The 17059-nt window shown below is 34.6% G+C and overlaps 1 protein-coding gene across 1 annotated transcript in view; it reads left to right on the top strand.

Moving 5' to 3' along the window:
- The window catches only part of PLXDC2 (plexin domain containing 2), a 435549-nt gene that overhangs the window by 292186 nt on the left and 126304 nt on the right, over positions 1–17059 (top strand). Inside the window, exon 5 of the mRNA XM_081818908.1 lies at positions 10182–10304. Within this exon, the coding sequence (XP_081675034.1) occupies positions 10182–10304 (123 nt within the window). The remainder of the gene's footprint in view (positions 1–10181; positions 10305–17059) is intronic.

Genomic DNA, 17059 nt, shown 5'->3' on the forward strand with positions numbered 1-17059 from the left:
TTTAGATATCTGTCTTAGAATAAGCTTATTGTTTCTGCATTAGAACAACAGGCAATATATAGCTAGTGAAAAAGAAAAAAAAAGATACAATGATTGGAGAGAAAAAACATTCTCATTATTTTCTAATCATATGATTGTCAGTAAATGAAAGCCCCCCAAAATGTACAGACAAATTATTAGAATTAGGTCTGGAGTTGAGTAAGATTGCTGCATATAAAATCAATATGCAAAGACAATTATGTTTCTGAATGCCACCACAAACTGTTAGAAAATATGACTTGAAAATAAAGTTTTCAATAATGATACCATCAGGAAAGACTAAGTAAATTGGAATAGATCTAAAAATGACATGCAGGACATTTTAAAAATTAATAAAATATAGTGTAAGATATCTAGAATGACTAAATAAATATATATACCATATTTAATGGTTGGGAGACTCAAAGTCAAAAGGAGTGAATTCCTCCTAAACTTACTTAAAATTTCAATGCAATTTCAGTCAAAATCCAGCATGGTTATTTTACTTGCATGTGCACACGCACGTGTTTGCGTGTATGTGTGTGTTGATAAACTAATCCAGAAGTATGTATATGGAGGAGTGAAAGACCAAGGAAAATCACATATTCTTTTTTTTTTTTTGATAGTCACATATTCTTAAAGGGAAATACAGGTAGTTGATTCACCATGCTCTTGATTCACCGTGTCTGATGAACACATAATAATAAAACATTGTGGTAACTGTACAGAAATAAACAAACAGACCAGTGGATTAGAATAAAGAACCCAGGGATACATCACATAGATTTATGCAAACCAGATTTATGATTAAGTTGATAATGCAGGTCAGTAAGGATGGGATGAAATTTCTAAAAAATGATAATGGGCTATCCCTGTAGAGGAAAAAACACCAATTGACTCATGTTTTATACCCTTCAAAAATAATATTAGGTGAAAGGAATAATGAGATGGATAGATTTATAAAATATTTAGAGAAAAATAAAGAAGAATATATATATATCATTAGAATAAGGAAGAATATTTTTATAACTTAAGAATAAGGAAACACTGTAAGAATGTGCAAAAAGCAGAAACCATATGTAGTATCCAGAATTTTTTTTGTTTTGGAAAGCTATAAAGCAAGTCTTAGAAATCAATAAGAAAAAGGCAAAGAATTTTTCAGACATTGCACAGAAAGGAAACTTCAATGGCAAATGAGCTTCTGAAAAAAATATTCAATTTCATTATTACTCAGCTGAGTAATGTACCTTAGGGCTGAGTAGTGTAATTAATCAATGTGATCAAATAATTTTAATTAAGTCATGTAAATAAGTGCCACAATACAATTTCACAACTAGCAGATGGGCAAAAGTTGAAAGTGTGAAATACCAAATTTTGATGGGGATATGAAGCTATATATATATATATATGGTAGAGGTGTCAATTGGTGTAACTTCCAAAAACAGTTCAGCATTATCTTGTGAACTTCCACCTGTGCACGCCCTATGATCTAGCCATAAGGCTTCTTAGGTTTATACAACAGAAAATCAATATGTGAACCAGAGCACATGTAGAATTTTTTCATGGTAACACGATTTGTAATGATAAAAAATTGGAGCAATACAAATGTCCTCAAAAGTTGATTGGATAAATTAATTGTGGCATTTTTGTATGGTGGAATATGATATAGCAGTGAAAAATTAATGAAACACAGCTACATGTACAACAGGAATGATTCCCTCATGAATATAGATTAAACAAAAATAAAAACTTTCAGAAAAATACTTACAATACAAGTCAGTTATTGTAAAGTCTAAACACACAAAACTAATCATCTTTAGGGATGTAAGCATATAATGTGAAAACTATAAAGAAAAGGAAGGAAATGATAAATAAAAAAATGTGTGAAAGTGGTTAGCAGTACATTTTAAAAGTCATATTTGCACTTAATTCTATATCTTTTAGTCTAGATGGTAAATAAACTGATACATGGGTGCTTATTACTTATTCATATATGCATAAGCATAGATTGTATGCATATGTTATGAATTTTATCTTTTAACATTTATCTTTAAAACCATTAATATACATAGTCGTATATATAAACAAGTAGAAATTAGTTGAGCATCACAAAATATCCATATTTGAAGGTGTATGAATATTTGAATTTGTATTTAAGAATTTTTAAATCTAAACAGCCCTTGTAAAACTCCCAAGGTCAAGGAAAATGCTTTGTTTGTATTTTGATCAAAATAAATGTATTCAAATTTTTTCACAGTAGGATTATAGGAAGTAGAATCTCTTACACTTGAACTAGGATCTAATTTGTGAGATAAATGGTAGTACTAAGCACATTCTATTCTTTTTGGCCTCATGACCATATACCAAATGAATGCAAGTAATTCTGTTTAATAACTGTGCTGGAAGAATATACATTCTAATGAACTCTCCCCTGAGTCAACACTAGGAAGAGATGACCCTGAATAAACTTAATTTTTTTGTTTATTTGTTTATTCATTTAGTGTGAGGGTGAGAGTTGCAAAATAAACGTAAGGTATGGATGTAGAAAGAAGGTCTGAGGGCTGCTTTCAATCTCTCACTGCTATCAGTAACTACAGTGTTTCCTAAAATAGACTTCATAAATTTTATGGAAGAATACATAATACTCTTTTAAAAAATGTGAGTCTGGTGGTATTAACCAAGATATTGATGGGTTGGGTGCATTTGGGTCAGAAAAGTGAGTAAAAACATGTCTGAAATGCTTTGAGAGGAAGTAAGCTAACTGGATTATTAACTGAAATTAAGGATTTTATGCTTCAGATTTTAAGATATTCAGTATGCATTTTGTGTTGATTTATAAATCTATATACCCTAAGACTCTCTCTCTCTGTCTCTCTCTCTCTCTCTCCCTCAAGAGATTTCAAATTGTAGGGCATATTGAAACTATAAAGTGCAAAGTGTAATATGAATGTACGGTTGAGTCAACACTCTTTTGTTAAGGTTATTTTGTCCCTCTCACTGACAATTCATCTTCCTAAAGGACCAGACTACTAAAACTTCTGGGGAAATGTAGTTGCCATCACAATTTGGAGGCTGTAAAAGGGCACACCTCTGAAGGAGGTTGGAAGTATCACAATTGGAATCTGACCACGGGGCTGCAGAGATCAAGATCGGATGAGGAGGGCGCCTGGGTGGCTCAGTCGTTAAGCGTCTGCCTTCAGCTCAGGTCGTGATCCCAGGGTCCTGGGATCGAGTCCCACATCGGGCTCCCTCCTCGGCGGGAAGCCTGCTCTCCCTCTCCCACTCCCCCTGCTTGTATTCCCTCTCTCGCTATCTCTGTCTCTGTCAAATAAATAAATAAAATCTTTAAAAAAAAAAAAAAAAGATCGGATGAAGAGAGTAATCGGTGTAGCTGCAGAGCGAGCCTCCACAGAAGTCTGATTCTGAAACGATGTCACAGGACAATACAGATGTCCCAAATATATGTGTTGAGGTAGAATTGCAGTTACATGTCTACTGTCTTTCTTCACTACATATAACAGTGTTGTTTAGAAGGGATTAATTTTAACCTAATTTCACAGAAGAAATTGCAACTCAGTGAGAGTAAGAGATGACATGAGATCATACAACTTGTATGAGATGAACTCAAACATAGGCTGGTCCAGTCCACTTTGACTCCTCATGGAGAGAAATGCGTGCACACACATGCACACACACACACACACACATTGCATTGGTGGTCTTTGAGAAAACAAATCTCTTCTACTTCCTTGTAGAGCTTCTCTCTTGTCTAGATATTGAATGGTATTTCTCTTGCACTGAAAGGGGAAGGCAAGGAAGAGATTGTCAGTACATTCAAGACATTTTATGACATGACTTAGAATGGTTCTGGTAAAACTTAGGGATGAGATCTCTGAATCTCTAGGAATGTCTAAACAAGGATGGGAAACAAAATCATCTTTAGAAGTATGGAAGTGGCAAAGCATAGTTATAATTTCAAATATGTGGAATAAAATTTGTAAACTGTGGGCTGAATAGGTCATAATTCTGGGCAAGAATTGAAAGGACGTATTCTCCTGTTACATAGTATTTTTACTTTAAATTTACCTGATTTTTAAAGTAAAATATGCAGCACTACAGATTAGTCAGTAAATACAGTAAGGTCTGATGGTGTCGGGAAAAAAGTTCCCTACCTGAATATCACCTATATTCATATTTGGCCATCTTGCTTCCAGGGCTGTTTCTGGTCATTTAAAAAATGGATTTCCTTAGGAAAGGATGGGGCAGTTTTTATTATTCTTCGTGGTAATGGGGCACCCTGAGGATGAAGTGAAAGCCACAGCGGGGCATGAGCTCCCCTCTCTAGAGCAAGATGGAACCTGGATGGAAGGGCAGCTGGTAACAGAGCCGTCCTACATAGTTTCCCAAAGGGGTTACTTAGGTTTCAGTAAATGGGCAGAAATTCCAAGGGCAGTTGATATTCATAGGTCAGGAAGCCAACTAGTTGTCTTCTAGAAAGACTGCCCATAGGGAGTAGGGTCCAAGAGACTAGGTGGGACACAAGATAGAGGCTTCGCAAACATGGAGGAGCATACCCCCAAATTAAGCAGACTTCAGATATTGAAGACTAACTCCCAGCTATAACTTGGTGCCACATGCGAGTCTAGCATTTGACAGCAGGATCTCTGAATCCCCAGTCTGGAAACAAAAATAATTCAAAGCAACCCTCCCATTCTCCCCCCACATAGGAGTAAGGCTTTAGAAATATTACCTGGATCGATCTGAATAGAGGGAATGAACTTGATTCTCAACCAAACGAGAGCAATCTGTGTTTTCATGAAAAGCCGTGAAGTCCCTGCACTACACAACTCCAGGGTATATCATTCACCATCTGCAGTGTGTATGGACCCATCTCTGGAAATCCTACCTAATCTGAAGCATCCGGAGGAGGGTGAGGAAGGGTGCTGTTGACAATGACCACTAGGAATGAACCTGCATTGAGAATAAGTCACATTGATTTATTTGAGAAACAAGATGGAGAAGGCAAGAACCATAGGCTACAATTTGGTTAGCAGTTCAAAAGTCTCTCTTCCTCATCTACACAATTCTGGCTTCTTCTCTTTCCTTCTGGAGTTGGAGAGAGGCACTTTATATGGTCAACATAAATCTCTACATTGGTAATTTCATGAACATAATTTGCAGCCAATAACCAAGTTGTCACTTGTTGCTTTTTTTTTTCTTCCAAGGGTTGGGTTTGTTGTGATTTGCAATTCCCTGTGGTGCCTTAAGCCAGTGGAATAAAGGAGTCTATGAGATGTGATGTATTTTAACATATATATTTTAAATTTTTTATTATAGAAAATATATTTGATATATTTTACCTTAACAGCTGATTGGAATTGTAAAGAGAAAATATTTGGTGAGTGACAATATTATAGGTTACTTCCCAGGAGCCAGTAGTTAGTAAGCTCACGTGAACCTCACAAATGCTATTTTATCTTTTTTCTTTCTTAAACCGTCTAGGTTGCATGTACAAACCAGTCTCCTCACAGTGAGCTGTGAGATCTGCTAGCAGCCATTTTGTCCAGAGAGAGCCCATGACATGAAACCTGTCATTGTATGGTTGCCACTGGCCAGTGGTTACGTTACCAGATAACTTACCACAACTTAATTTTCAAATTAGCAATTGCTGCCTCATATGGTTTTGTTTAAAAGGCTGACTTCACTACAAACAAGTATTTGTCTGAAAGGGGGTAGTTTATAGCATGTGTCATGATTCATAAAATGGCATTTGTGCAGAATGTAAGTTGAATTATGCTCAGACTTCACTTGTTTGCTTCCAGCAAGTTGTCCACCACAAATACTGAGTGATTTGACAAAATAATAACCACAAACACGACCCAGTGAAATAGGGTGGTGAAAGGGAACAGATCATATATCAAGTTAGTGAGGGGTCAGTAGGAGGAATTGGTGCTCTAAATCCTCGTGGAACAAGGACCATAAATTTCAGATCTATTTGATTAGCGTGTAGGGATCATAGTTGGTACGTCCCACAGGGGACAATGGTGACATACGCTAGTCATTTGTACTCTCAAGGAGGCTTTTAACTATCAATGTTCAATGCCCTACAGGCATATACATTAGCTCCAACCTTTCCTCGGGGTCAAAAGTATCAACTGAAAGATGAGGAAATAAAATATTTCATGTAGCCCTCTACACATTAAAGTTTCATAGAATGTTTCACAGGCAATTATAGCCTTTACTACTATGACATATTCAGTTAAATGAAACAACCATTTGCAGCCAATAGGATGTTAATATTTTTACAAGGTGCTTACTCCATTTGGAGTGTAAGGGAAGGGAATCTATCTCAAATGTAGAACTTTAGGCATTAAGGCTTTTAGTTCTCTGTTGCCCTGTAGTTAGAGTCAGTGGTGTGCCTTAATCCAAACTAGAATAATTCAAAGAAACCCATATCATACCATTTGGGTGTGAAGCACAATTTTGAAGTCACATCAACATCCCAGTTTAAGTCCAATCAACTAGTATACATTAGACACAAAAAGACCTCAAGAGGTAGACATTAGAGGGGATTTAATTGATTACTTGTTTTCTGCAAATTTTTATCTTAAGTGCTTTTCATGTATCGACTCATTCAACCATCACAACAGCCCAATGATTACTCCCCCATTTAACAGATTAGGGAACTGAGGCACAAAGATGTCAAGTAACTTAGTCACACCACTAGGATGTCATTTGCTTGTATCATTAAATAAATTCTGTAATCATATGTCATTCACCTACCTATTTAAGTCTCATTTGTGGATTGCAATAGAGGTATCAAATGTAAACCTATCTTTAGAATTTGCCAGTTAAACGAACAGAGGCCAAAATAGGATTTGAGGTGACTACAACTGTACTCTAAAGTATAGGTGTTGGAATTTTCACAGAGAAAACAGGTTGTTTCTTCCTCAAACTCCTTTTTAATAAGAAGCGTGTGGTGATCAAAGGGGATATTTTATGATTAGCCCTTCACATGGCTACAAACAAGTTTGAAAAAAATAATAAAAATATTTTGCTTGAACTACTCCAAAATGTGAACAACCAGAAAAATGAAATAATGTATTTTTCTCTGCAACTAAGCATGCCCCCAAAAAACTAGAGAAAAGAGGTACATGTCTGAATGGGATGGCGGCAGCTCCAGGTGCCTTTGAAGCTTTGGAAAAGTTTTGTTCCACAAAAGGACTCTTAAATTTGCACAGCAGGTTCTTATTCAACATCTAATCACACTTGGCTGCTGTCAGCAGGCCTGTAAGGTTTCTTTCTCACTCAGTTATTAGCTGCCACTGACGTGACATTTTCAAAATTTAGGAATGTAATGAGATTTAAGTGGAACCCATCCCTGTGAAGCATTTCACTCCTTGGTCACCAAGAAGTAGGACTTGGCTTGCAACGTGGCTAAGGAAAACAAGCAAGTGTTCTCAGAATTCAACTCATGTTGTGGAGTAAGTGGAGTTTTTCGCCTCCTTTGGTGACTTTTCACATTGTTCTTAATGGTGGCTGCGGTAATAGTGGTAACAGACGAAGAATGGGGCAGACATGTTTGCAGTCATGGTGGCCGTACCTGGTTATAGTAGCTGTAGCAACTGTACTACTCACAGGAACAACAACAATCATTTATTTTAATGTTACAATAATAGAAAAATCAAGAATTATAATTATAGTTTTTATATATTAACAGATTCTTCCATATTTTTAATTATTTCTATATGAACAGTCTGAGACTTCACCTTCGAAATGTGGGAAATTACGGTTCCGGAAAACTTTTTCCTGATGAAAGGAAGCAGCAGTTAAGGATTTGCATGATATGAAACCTGAGTTACAGAGAATGGAGAATAATTTTTTGCCAAATCTATATAGAAACATTCAGGGATAAAAAATATATATGTATCTTTCTTTTTTTAAGAATTAACAGTAAGAATTGGCTATCTGAAATCATTGCCCTGCATTTTGCAACTGTTTTCCTGGGAATTGCAGCTGCTTTTCTTAGACGTGCTTTGGAAAGTTAATTTTGTATTGATTTGCAATTATCATACTGCCTTGAATTACAGCCCCCTTCTTTAAATTAAGCGAAGTTTCTTCCATTAGTACATGGAGAATATAGAATAGGGAAATAACTATCCAGAGCCACTGTCCCTTACAGAACATTCTCAGAGTATAATTTAATCTTTTCTTTATAGAATTTTTGTATCCACCTTAATGGTGAAATTACAAAGGCATGCGGGTGAGGATAGGGGAAAAAAATAAATCATATGTCCTGAAAAATAGTTACTCTTCATCTTGATAACTTTAGGGATGTGATATTGGCTTTGAACATTGATGGTGACTCTGAAAATTTACAGGGAAATAAAACAAAAGCAATGACTGTAGCACCGTATCTTAATATCTTTTAGTACACTTGAGCTATGTGAAACTGCAAATGTACAAAATTCTGCTCAAGACATAGGGAATTTATTTGAAAGATATTATTTGGCATTTGAGAAACAAGAAATAATCAATGATTAAAATACATGGTAGAGATTTCGCTAGTTAAAAATATATTTTTAAAGGTAAATAGCTAAAATTCAGTTATGCCCTTGATGAAAAATGTAAAGGAAGTCAAAGGAAAGAAGACATTGCGAGAAAGACAAATTAATTTCAAAATAAATAACTGCAGATTTAAATTTCTAATAACTTACCTAGAAATTATAACTGAAAATTTGAAATGATACAAAAACCACAATACACCAATGAAAACTTTATTCAGACCATGAAGTAAGGTAACAGAAGCTTTAACACAATTTTGTGTTTTTTTAAGTATTGCTTGTTTTATTCATTAATTCTTATGAAAATAGAAAAATGATCTACAGTAGTCCCAGCTGTCTAGTTAACCTGTGATTGCCTAAACATTACATTACAATTGCATTATCACAAATAATTTGCTTTGGGTTTTATTTTATATCTTATGTGTGTGTGCCTACTTACATATATGTTCTTAATTGTGCATTTCTTAGATTAATATTAATATTAATATTCCCTGAGCTGACTCTCCTTTTAGGAAGCTAAAGACCTTAGAGGCAAGAAGCCAATATAGGATTAATAATTTGTCATGAATAATCCACAAAATAAATAAGGCCAGTGTGGATAATTGGAAGTGGACAGGGTTGTAACATAGGAGCTATTGAAAGTTAATTCAATACGAAGTTCTTCATAGTTAATTCTCTCTCAGTACCCAACCACTAGAACAGGCTGTAATTGATCACACTCTAAATAGAGAGGCATTTGCGCATTATCAATGTTTTACCATTTAACTGCAACATGTAATATCTTTCTTCTTGATAAAGTGCTAGTATTATTAAAACTCAGAAATGTGCAAGTTTTTTCATGGGTGTTTAACATCCTTTCAACTTTGAAAGTAAGGTCCAGAACATTTTGTGCATCTTAGTGTTAAAGATATCCATGTGCGGTTTATAAAATGTCCCAAACTGAGATTACAGTTTGAGAAATGCAATTAAACTTCATGAAAATGCAATTAAACATCATGAAAATTCATTCACTTGTAAAAAGGACTTGCATGTTCAGCTAGTGTTAAACTAACAAGAGATTAATAATGGCAGATTGAGGGGCGCCTGGGTGGCTCAGTTGGTTAAGCGACTGCCTTCGTCTCAGGTCATGATCCTGGAGTCTCTGGATCGAGTCCCGCATCGGGCTCTCTGCTCGGCAGGGAGTCTGCTTCTCCCTCTGACCCTCCCCCCTCTCATGTGCTCTCTCTCGTTCTCTCTCTCTCAAATAAATAAATAAAATCTTTAAAAAAAAAATTAATGGCAGATTGAATATTTGAATTACTTACCTACTGTATTAACCATTTTAGCCTAATGATCTCTTCCAGAAAAGTCACTTTTCCCACAATTAAAATTGTACATATTCTAGATTTCTGCTTTACCAGTCTGCAAGGTACTACAAAATTATGAGACTTTGTTACATAATCCACACCTATTATTGATCAGACATTAAGACATTAATTATGTTCCTTTTTTTTTTAGCTACTGTGATATTTTACTTTCAAAATATGACTGCAATTAAGTTTGGAGGTAAAATTTTATCTGGGCTTTTCCTTAACATATTTCCTGTTTTTGCAATGACAGGTTTCATATACACTGGAGAAGTTGTACATCGAATGCTTACGGCCACACAGTACATAGCGCCTTTAATGGCAAATTTCGATCCCAGTGTATCCAGAAATTCAACAGTCAGATATTTTGATAATGGTATGTATCGATTAGCCTATTCTTTACTGAATGTGTACTTTTAAACATTGATTATCAGATTCATATCAATCTCTTGTTAACCTGGAGGGTTTTTTGGGGGGTAAACTGGATTATAAAGTGCTTGATGCAAAAGTCTTACGATGACAATGTTATACTGTAACTGTTAATATGTGCATTGAACTCTATGGTCAAAAGTCATTTATTCATTCATTCACTTGTTCATTCAACAAATGTTTATTAACACTTGTTAGGCGTTATAGTAAATGAGTTGCTATAAAATAGGACACCTCAAACAAAGCAGATAAATTTATTTGATGCTATTTACAGTAAGTCCTTACTATTAAAAAAATTAAATAAGGATAATTTGTTATCTTCAAATAGAGGCAAGTGGCATAATATATTGATATTAAATTTCCAAGACTTATGAACCACATATACCATAAGATGAACATACCTTTTAAAAAATAAGGTAGTGGATAGTTAAAATGCACTTATGAAAATCAAGTTCTCCTGACTTTAAAATAGCAAATAGAGCCTACCAAGGTTTATCAAGTACACTGACAACAATCTATCCCTACTATTTCTTTTGGGGACATATAAAATAGAAAAAACCTGGACTATATCACTAAATGCTATTCAAATCTAAGTAAAAAAATTAAGGTTCTGAAGACATATGTGGATTTTCATGTCTGTATCTTATGGAAGGCTGTAACTTTGGTAGGGAAAATAGGAAAAGAAAAGTTTGTTTTGGAAAAGTAAAGATAGAAATTCCTGTACTCTGTAATACAAAAATAGTATTTATTTGCCCAAATGACAATTTCATCTTTTAAAATAATGGAACTATTTGGTGTGAACAGAGTTATTTCTACTCTTATCTCAAAGATGGAGGAGGAAATTTACTAGTGGGTAGTATAGACTTAATAGTGACAGTAGTGTTGGGGAAATGTGATCATTTTGCTAAAAGTAATCTTCTGACCAGTGTGATGAAGCCATTTTACAGGTCAAAATAGCAAATGAAAAAGGAAGCTAAACATGGTTAGATATACACTCTGAGAAACACATTTTAACTTGAATAACACTAAAGTATGTTCCAGTATTAGGTAACTCCAAATGTTAGCCATAATAATTACCTTCTCCTGTTATTTTAAGAACTATTATACTCTATCCTCCCTTTAAAAAAAAAATTAATGAGGTGCTAATGCCAAGGATGTATGAATAGATTGTAAGGATACTTGGGGCAGAACTACAGCCAGAAACTTATCTGAAGCTTATTCCATGACCTTTCTGACAGAATCACCTTTGTAAATAGGAAATGATTTGATGAAAGTTGATTCTTTCCCAAGCTCTGTCAATTATTGGCGATGTTGGAGACATTCACTCATGGGCACAGGATTCTAATGATGGAGTTTTCGTAATATTAGCAGCAAAATCATAAAGCATAATAAGTAAGTCTCTCGTCTCTCCCTCCATATACTCTCTTGTATACCACCTTCCTAGGTAGCTCTTAATATTTGAATTTTACTTTTGTTTGAGTGATTTTTAAAAATTAATGTATGCCACTCCAACTGGACACTAAATTCTTTGAAAACAAGGACTGTGACTATAATAAATCATTTTATCTTCACTATCTGACACAGGAAGTCAATACACAGTAGGACTCCCATAATTATTCAGTGAAGGAACAAATTTTAAAAAATTAAATATGTAGGTATTTTTTTAATTCTGAGAATCTTAAAAATACTCAAGAGTTAATGTATTTTACTTTATTGAAATATCTTCTGTGTAATGACCAGTGGGAGTACTGAGTTCCCACAATATGACAATGAAAACTGTAATTTATTGTTTGTGTTTTATTAAATGAATGAAACACTTTTGAATATTGTAAAGGTACTCAAAAAGTCCTTTTTATACAGTAGCAACTTACTGAAATATTTCCAATATTGATTAGTTAGGATCACTGAAAGAATGCTTAAGGATGGGAAACTCAACATTTTAGGAAAACAAAATTTCTCTAAAAGAGACCAGCAGCAGTTCAGAAAATTTCTTCTAATATATTTCTGTAAACATTAAAACACTAGATTTTAAAAATGAGATGATGCTTCCATATGTCATAGGTAGAATAGATGTTGACTGAAATCTATGTGAGCCACAGAATAGTAATGTTCGAAAACTAGAAAAGTTATAAAACACTTTATAGAAAAATAATTTGATGGTTTAGAATTGCAAATTAAAAAGTATAATTCTTACTAATGATCAGAAGTCTGGGCAGAGAATCAGAAAACTGGGAGTTGACAGTGACATGAAGTGGCACGAGTTCCTCCTACTTGCCTGTTTTCATTTTGGAAATGAAAAACTGGCATCCATTACTGATGAGATAACTTGATTAGGGTTCAATAAACACTGCAGGGATGCTCAATTCCAAGTGCTCAGTTCCAATAAGCACATAGGATGGTGTAGCAAGTCATGTGGTCTGATATATGAGCTTAAATAACAACTTCGTCTTTGAGATAAGGAGCAGTGTCACTAGATTTTGAGCTGATAGTGACCTAAGCCAGGAGATGGGCCATGCTAAAGCAGCTCTTTAGAAATGTAAATTCCAGTCTTCAACTCATGGTTTTCTTTTGGCAGTATGTACTCTTACATCATTAATTGTCCAAAGAAAGTGCCTTCCTGGTTTACTTACCCAGTTGCTCCCTATATTAGACACTACCTAGAGAACAGAGGTGAATTAGGGGCTACATAGAGAAATGTAAGATTTATCTCCAAAAGCCACTCCTACCATCCTGTAGATCATAAAGTTTTAGATTTCAGTAACTTTTAATATAAGATGAAACTTGAAATACTGGTTATTTGACAAAACAGTATAGAGATATGTAGCTTTGAATTTAATAACATTTACACTTAAATAATCTTTCAGTTATGAATGAGCCACTCAGTATGTATGTAGAACCATTTAGATTAACCAATGTTGGGAGAGCCATGATGGCACTACTAAACATAAAATTTGCAAACTTATTGTTATTTTAAAAAGCCTGCTGATGATAATATATTAAGACTATCTTCATCCGAATTTGCATGAAAAACATTTAATTACTCAATTATGTAGACCTTGCTTTGCAAAGAATTTGAGGTAATTATATTTTCTCGTATTTCATGCAGAAATCCCTAGAAAGTAAGAATTATTCTGCCCTCCTCCACCATGTTGTAGGAGAACAAACAGGTTCATGAAGGTTGTGTCCAAGGCCATGTGAACAGCAGTAGAGACAGAACAGAGGCTAGGTCTTCTGCCCTCCAATTCCATGTTTCTCTGTACCATCAAAGTGCCTCATAGAAATTAGTGAATAAAGAAGAGGCTAGAGCTTGAGAGTTGCAGACATGCATGAAGGAAAAAGAGAATGCTGTTCAGAGGCATTTCCTGATCAGAAACCCCTGTACTTCTATGCTTATGGGAAGTTTCCTGCCTATTATTATCCTCTTGCCTTTCTAATATTTAAAAAATGGTAGTATAAATACATAGATGCCCATAAAAAGGAGAGGCTTGGGTTTTCACTTGTTGCAAGGGTATGTGTTAGGTGTTCCCTATGATTAAAAGCACCAAGAAAAGATTCAAAAAAATTTTTTTTGACATCTAAATTTTTACTGCAAAGAAACAAACACATTCCTATATTAAAGTGTACAAGGTGATAATCTGATATACAATAGTTATACATTGAAACAGGATCCCCAACACAAAGTTAATTAACACATTCATCATTTCACATATTTACCTTTTTTTTTCAGGTTAAGAACACTTGTTTTACTCTCAGAAAATTTCAATTAGACAATATAGTATTAGAAGCTATAGTCACCAGGTTATATATTACATCCTCAGACCTTATTTGTAGTGCAAATGAAAGATTGTGTGCTTTTACCACCCTCTTCCTATTTTCTTCATCCCCTAGCTCCTGGCAACCAATACTCTAAAATCTGTTTCTATGAGTTCAACTGTGTTGTGTTTTGTTTTTAGGTCCCACATATAAGTGATAGTATGCAGTTTTTCCTTTTCTCTGTTTTGCTTATTTCTTTCTTTTTTTTATTATTATTATGTTATGTTAATCACCATACATTACATCACTAGTTTTTGATGTAGTGTTCCATGATTCATTGTTTGCATATAACACCCAGTGTTCCATGCAGAACGTGCCCTCTTTAATACCCATCACCAGGCTAACCCATCCCCCCAACCCCCCTCCCATCTAGAATCCTCAGTTCGTTTCTCAGAGTCCATAGTCTCTCCAGGTTTGTCTCCCCTTCTGATTTCCCCCCCTTCATTCTTCCCCTCCTGCTATCTTCTTCTTTTTTTAACATATAATGTATTATTTGTTTCAGAGGTACAGGTCTGTGATTCATCAGTCTTACACAATTCACAGCGCTCATCATAGCACATACCCTCCCCAATGTCTATCACCCAGCCACCCCATCCCTCCCACCCCCCACCACTTAGCGTAATGCCTTCCAATTCATTTATGCGGTCACAGAGGCACAATTTCACTCTTTTTGCAGGCTGAATAATATTCCAGTGTGTGTGTTCTTTATCCATTCATCTGCAGATGAACACTTAAGTTGTTTCCATATTTGGCTAGTATGGATAATGCTGCAATGAACAAGAAAGTACAGAGATCTCTTTGAGAAATGATTTTGTTTCCTTTGGTATATACCCTGTAGTGGGACTTCTAGATCATACTGTAGTTCTGTTTTTAGTTTCTTGAGGAACCTCCATACTGTTTTCCATAGTGACTGTGACAGTTTACACTTCCAACAGACTACATGGTTTTCTTGTTCTCCACATGCTCTCCAACATTTGTTATCTCTTCTCTTTTTGATAATAGACATCATCACAGGTGTGAGGTGTTATCTCATTGTGCTTTTGATTTGTATTTCCCTCAAGACTGGTATTGTTGAACACCTTTTCATATACCTGTTAGCCATGTGTATATCACCTTTAGAAAAGTGGCTATTTAGGTCCTTTTCCCGTTTTTTGTTTGTTTGCTATTTAGTTATATCAGTTCCTTGCATAATTTGGATATTAACATGTTATGGGATATGTGGTCTACAAATTTTTTTTTCCCCATTCAATAGGCTGCCTTTTCATTTTCTTGGTTTCCTTTGCTGTGCAGAAGATATTTTGTTTGACATAGTCCACCTTGTTGTTTTTGTTCTTGCTGCCTTCCCTTTTGGTGTTAAATCCAAAAACATCATTACTGAGACATATCGAGGAGCTTACCCTCTGTGTTTTCTTCTAGGACTTTTGTGGTTGCAGGTCTTATCAAGCCTTTAATCCATTTTGAGTTGATTTTTGTATACAGTGATTTAGGGGTTCAGTTTCACTTTTTTGCATGTGGTTCTCCACTTTTCCGAGCACAATTTATTGAAGAGACTGTCCTTTCCCCATTGTGTATTCTTGGCTTCTTTATTGAAAATTAATTGACCACATAAGAACAGGTTTATTTCTGGGCTCTCTGTTATGTTCCATTAATCTAGGTGTCTGTTGTTATGCCAGGACCATACTGTTTTGATTACTAAAGTTTTGTAATACTTTGAAATCAGAAAGTGTGATGCTGCCAGTTTTGCTTCTTTTTCAAAATTGCTTAGCTATTTGGAGTCTTTCGTGCCTCCATACAAATTTTAGGATTCTGTTTTATATCTGCGAAAAATGTCATCAGAATTTTTGTAAGGATTGCATTGAATCTGTAGATTGCTTTGGGTGGTATGACATTTTAACAATATTAATTCTTCCAGTCCATGAATATGGAATATTTTTACATTATTTGTGTCTCCTTAATTTCTATCATCAATATCTTATAGTTTTCAACATACAGATCTTTCATCTTCCTGTTTAAATGTATTCCTAGGTATTTTATTGTCTTTGAAGCCATTATAAGCAACATTCTTTTCTTTTTTTTCCTTTTAACAGCATTTACTTTATTTGCATTTTTTTGTTTAATTTTTTTTTATTTTATGTTATGTTACTCACCATACATTACATCATTAGTTTTTGATGTAGTGTTCCATGATTCATTGTTTGCATATAAACACCCAGTGCTCCATTCAGTACGTGCCCTCTTTAATACCCATCACCAGGCTAACCCATCCCCTCTTCCCCTTCCTAAAATAGAAATATTTTATGCCATCTTCAAACAGAAACAATTTTACTTCATTTTTTCCCAATTTGGATTTCTTTTATTTTTTTCTTAACTAATTTCTCTTGCTAGCGCTTCCAGTACAATATTGGATAAAAATAGTGAGAGTGGGCATCCTTGTCTTTTTCCTGATCTTAGAAGAAAAGCTTTCTACTTTTCACTCTTAAGAATGATGTTAGCTACAGGCTTGTCATTTATGGACTTTGTTATGTTAAGATACATTCTATCAATAATTTGTTAAGCATTTTTATCATGAAATGATATTGAATTTTGTCAAAAAATTTTTTTGCATCTATTTGGATAATTATATAATTTTTATCCTTCATTTTATTACTGTGTTTATCACATTGCTTGATATGTGTATATTGAATTATCCTTGCATCCCAGGAATAAATCCAGCTTGATCATGGTGTATGAACCTTTTAATGTACTGTTGATTTGGTTTGCTAATATTTTGTTGAAGATTTTTGGATCTATTTTCATCAGGGATATTGTTCTGTAAGTTTCTTTTCTTGAATGTGCTGATACCCTGATACCCTGCTGGTCCTGTGAAATAAACTTGGAAGTATTTTTTCT

Source organism: Leptonychotes weddellii, chromosome 5 (genome assembly GCF_054177405.1).
Source record: "Leptonychotes weddellii isolate Sample4059 chromosome 5, ASM5417740v2, whole genome shotgun sequence".
Classification (NCBI taxonomy): Eukaryota; Metazoa; Chordata; class Mammalia; order Carnivora; family Phocidae; genus Leptonychotes; species Leptonychotes weddellii.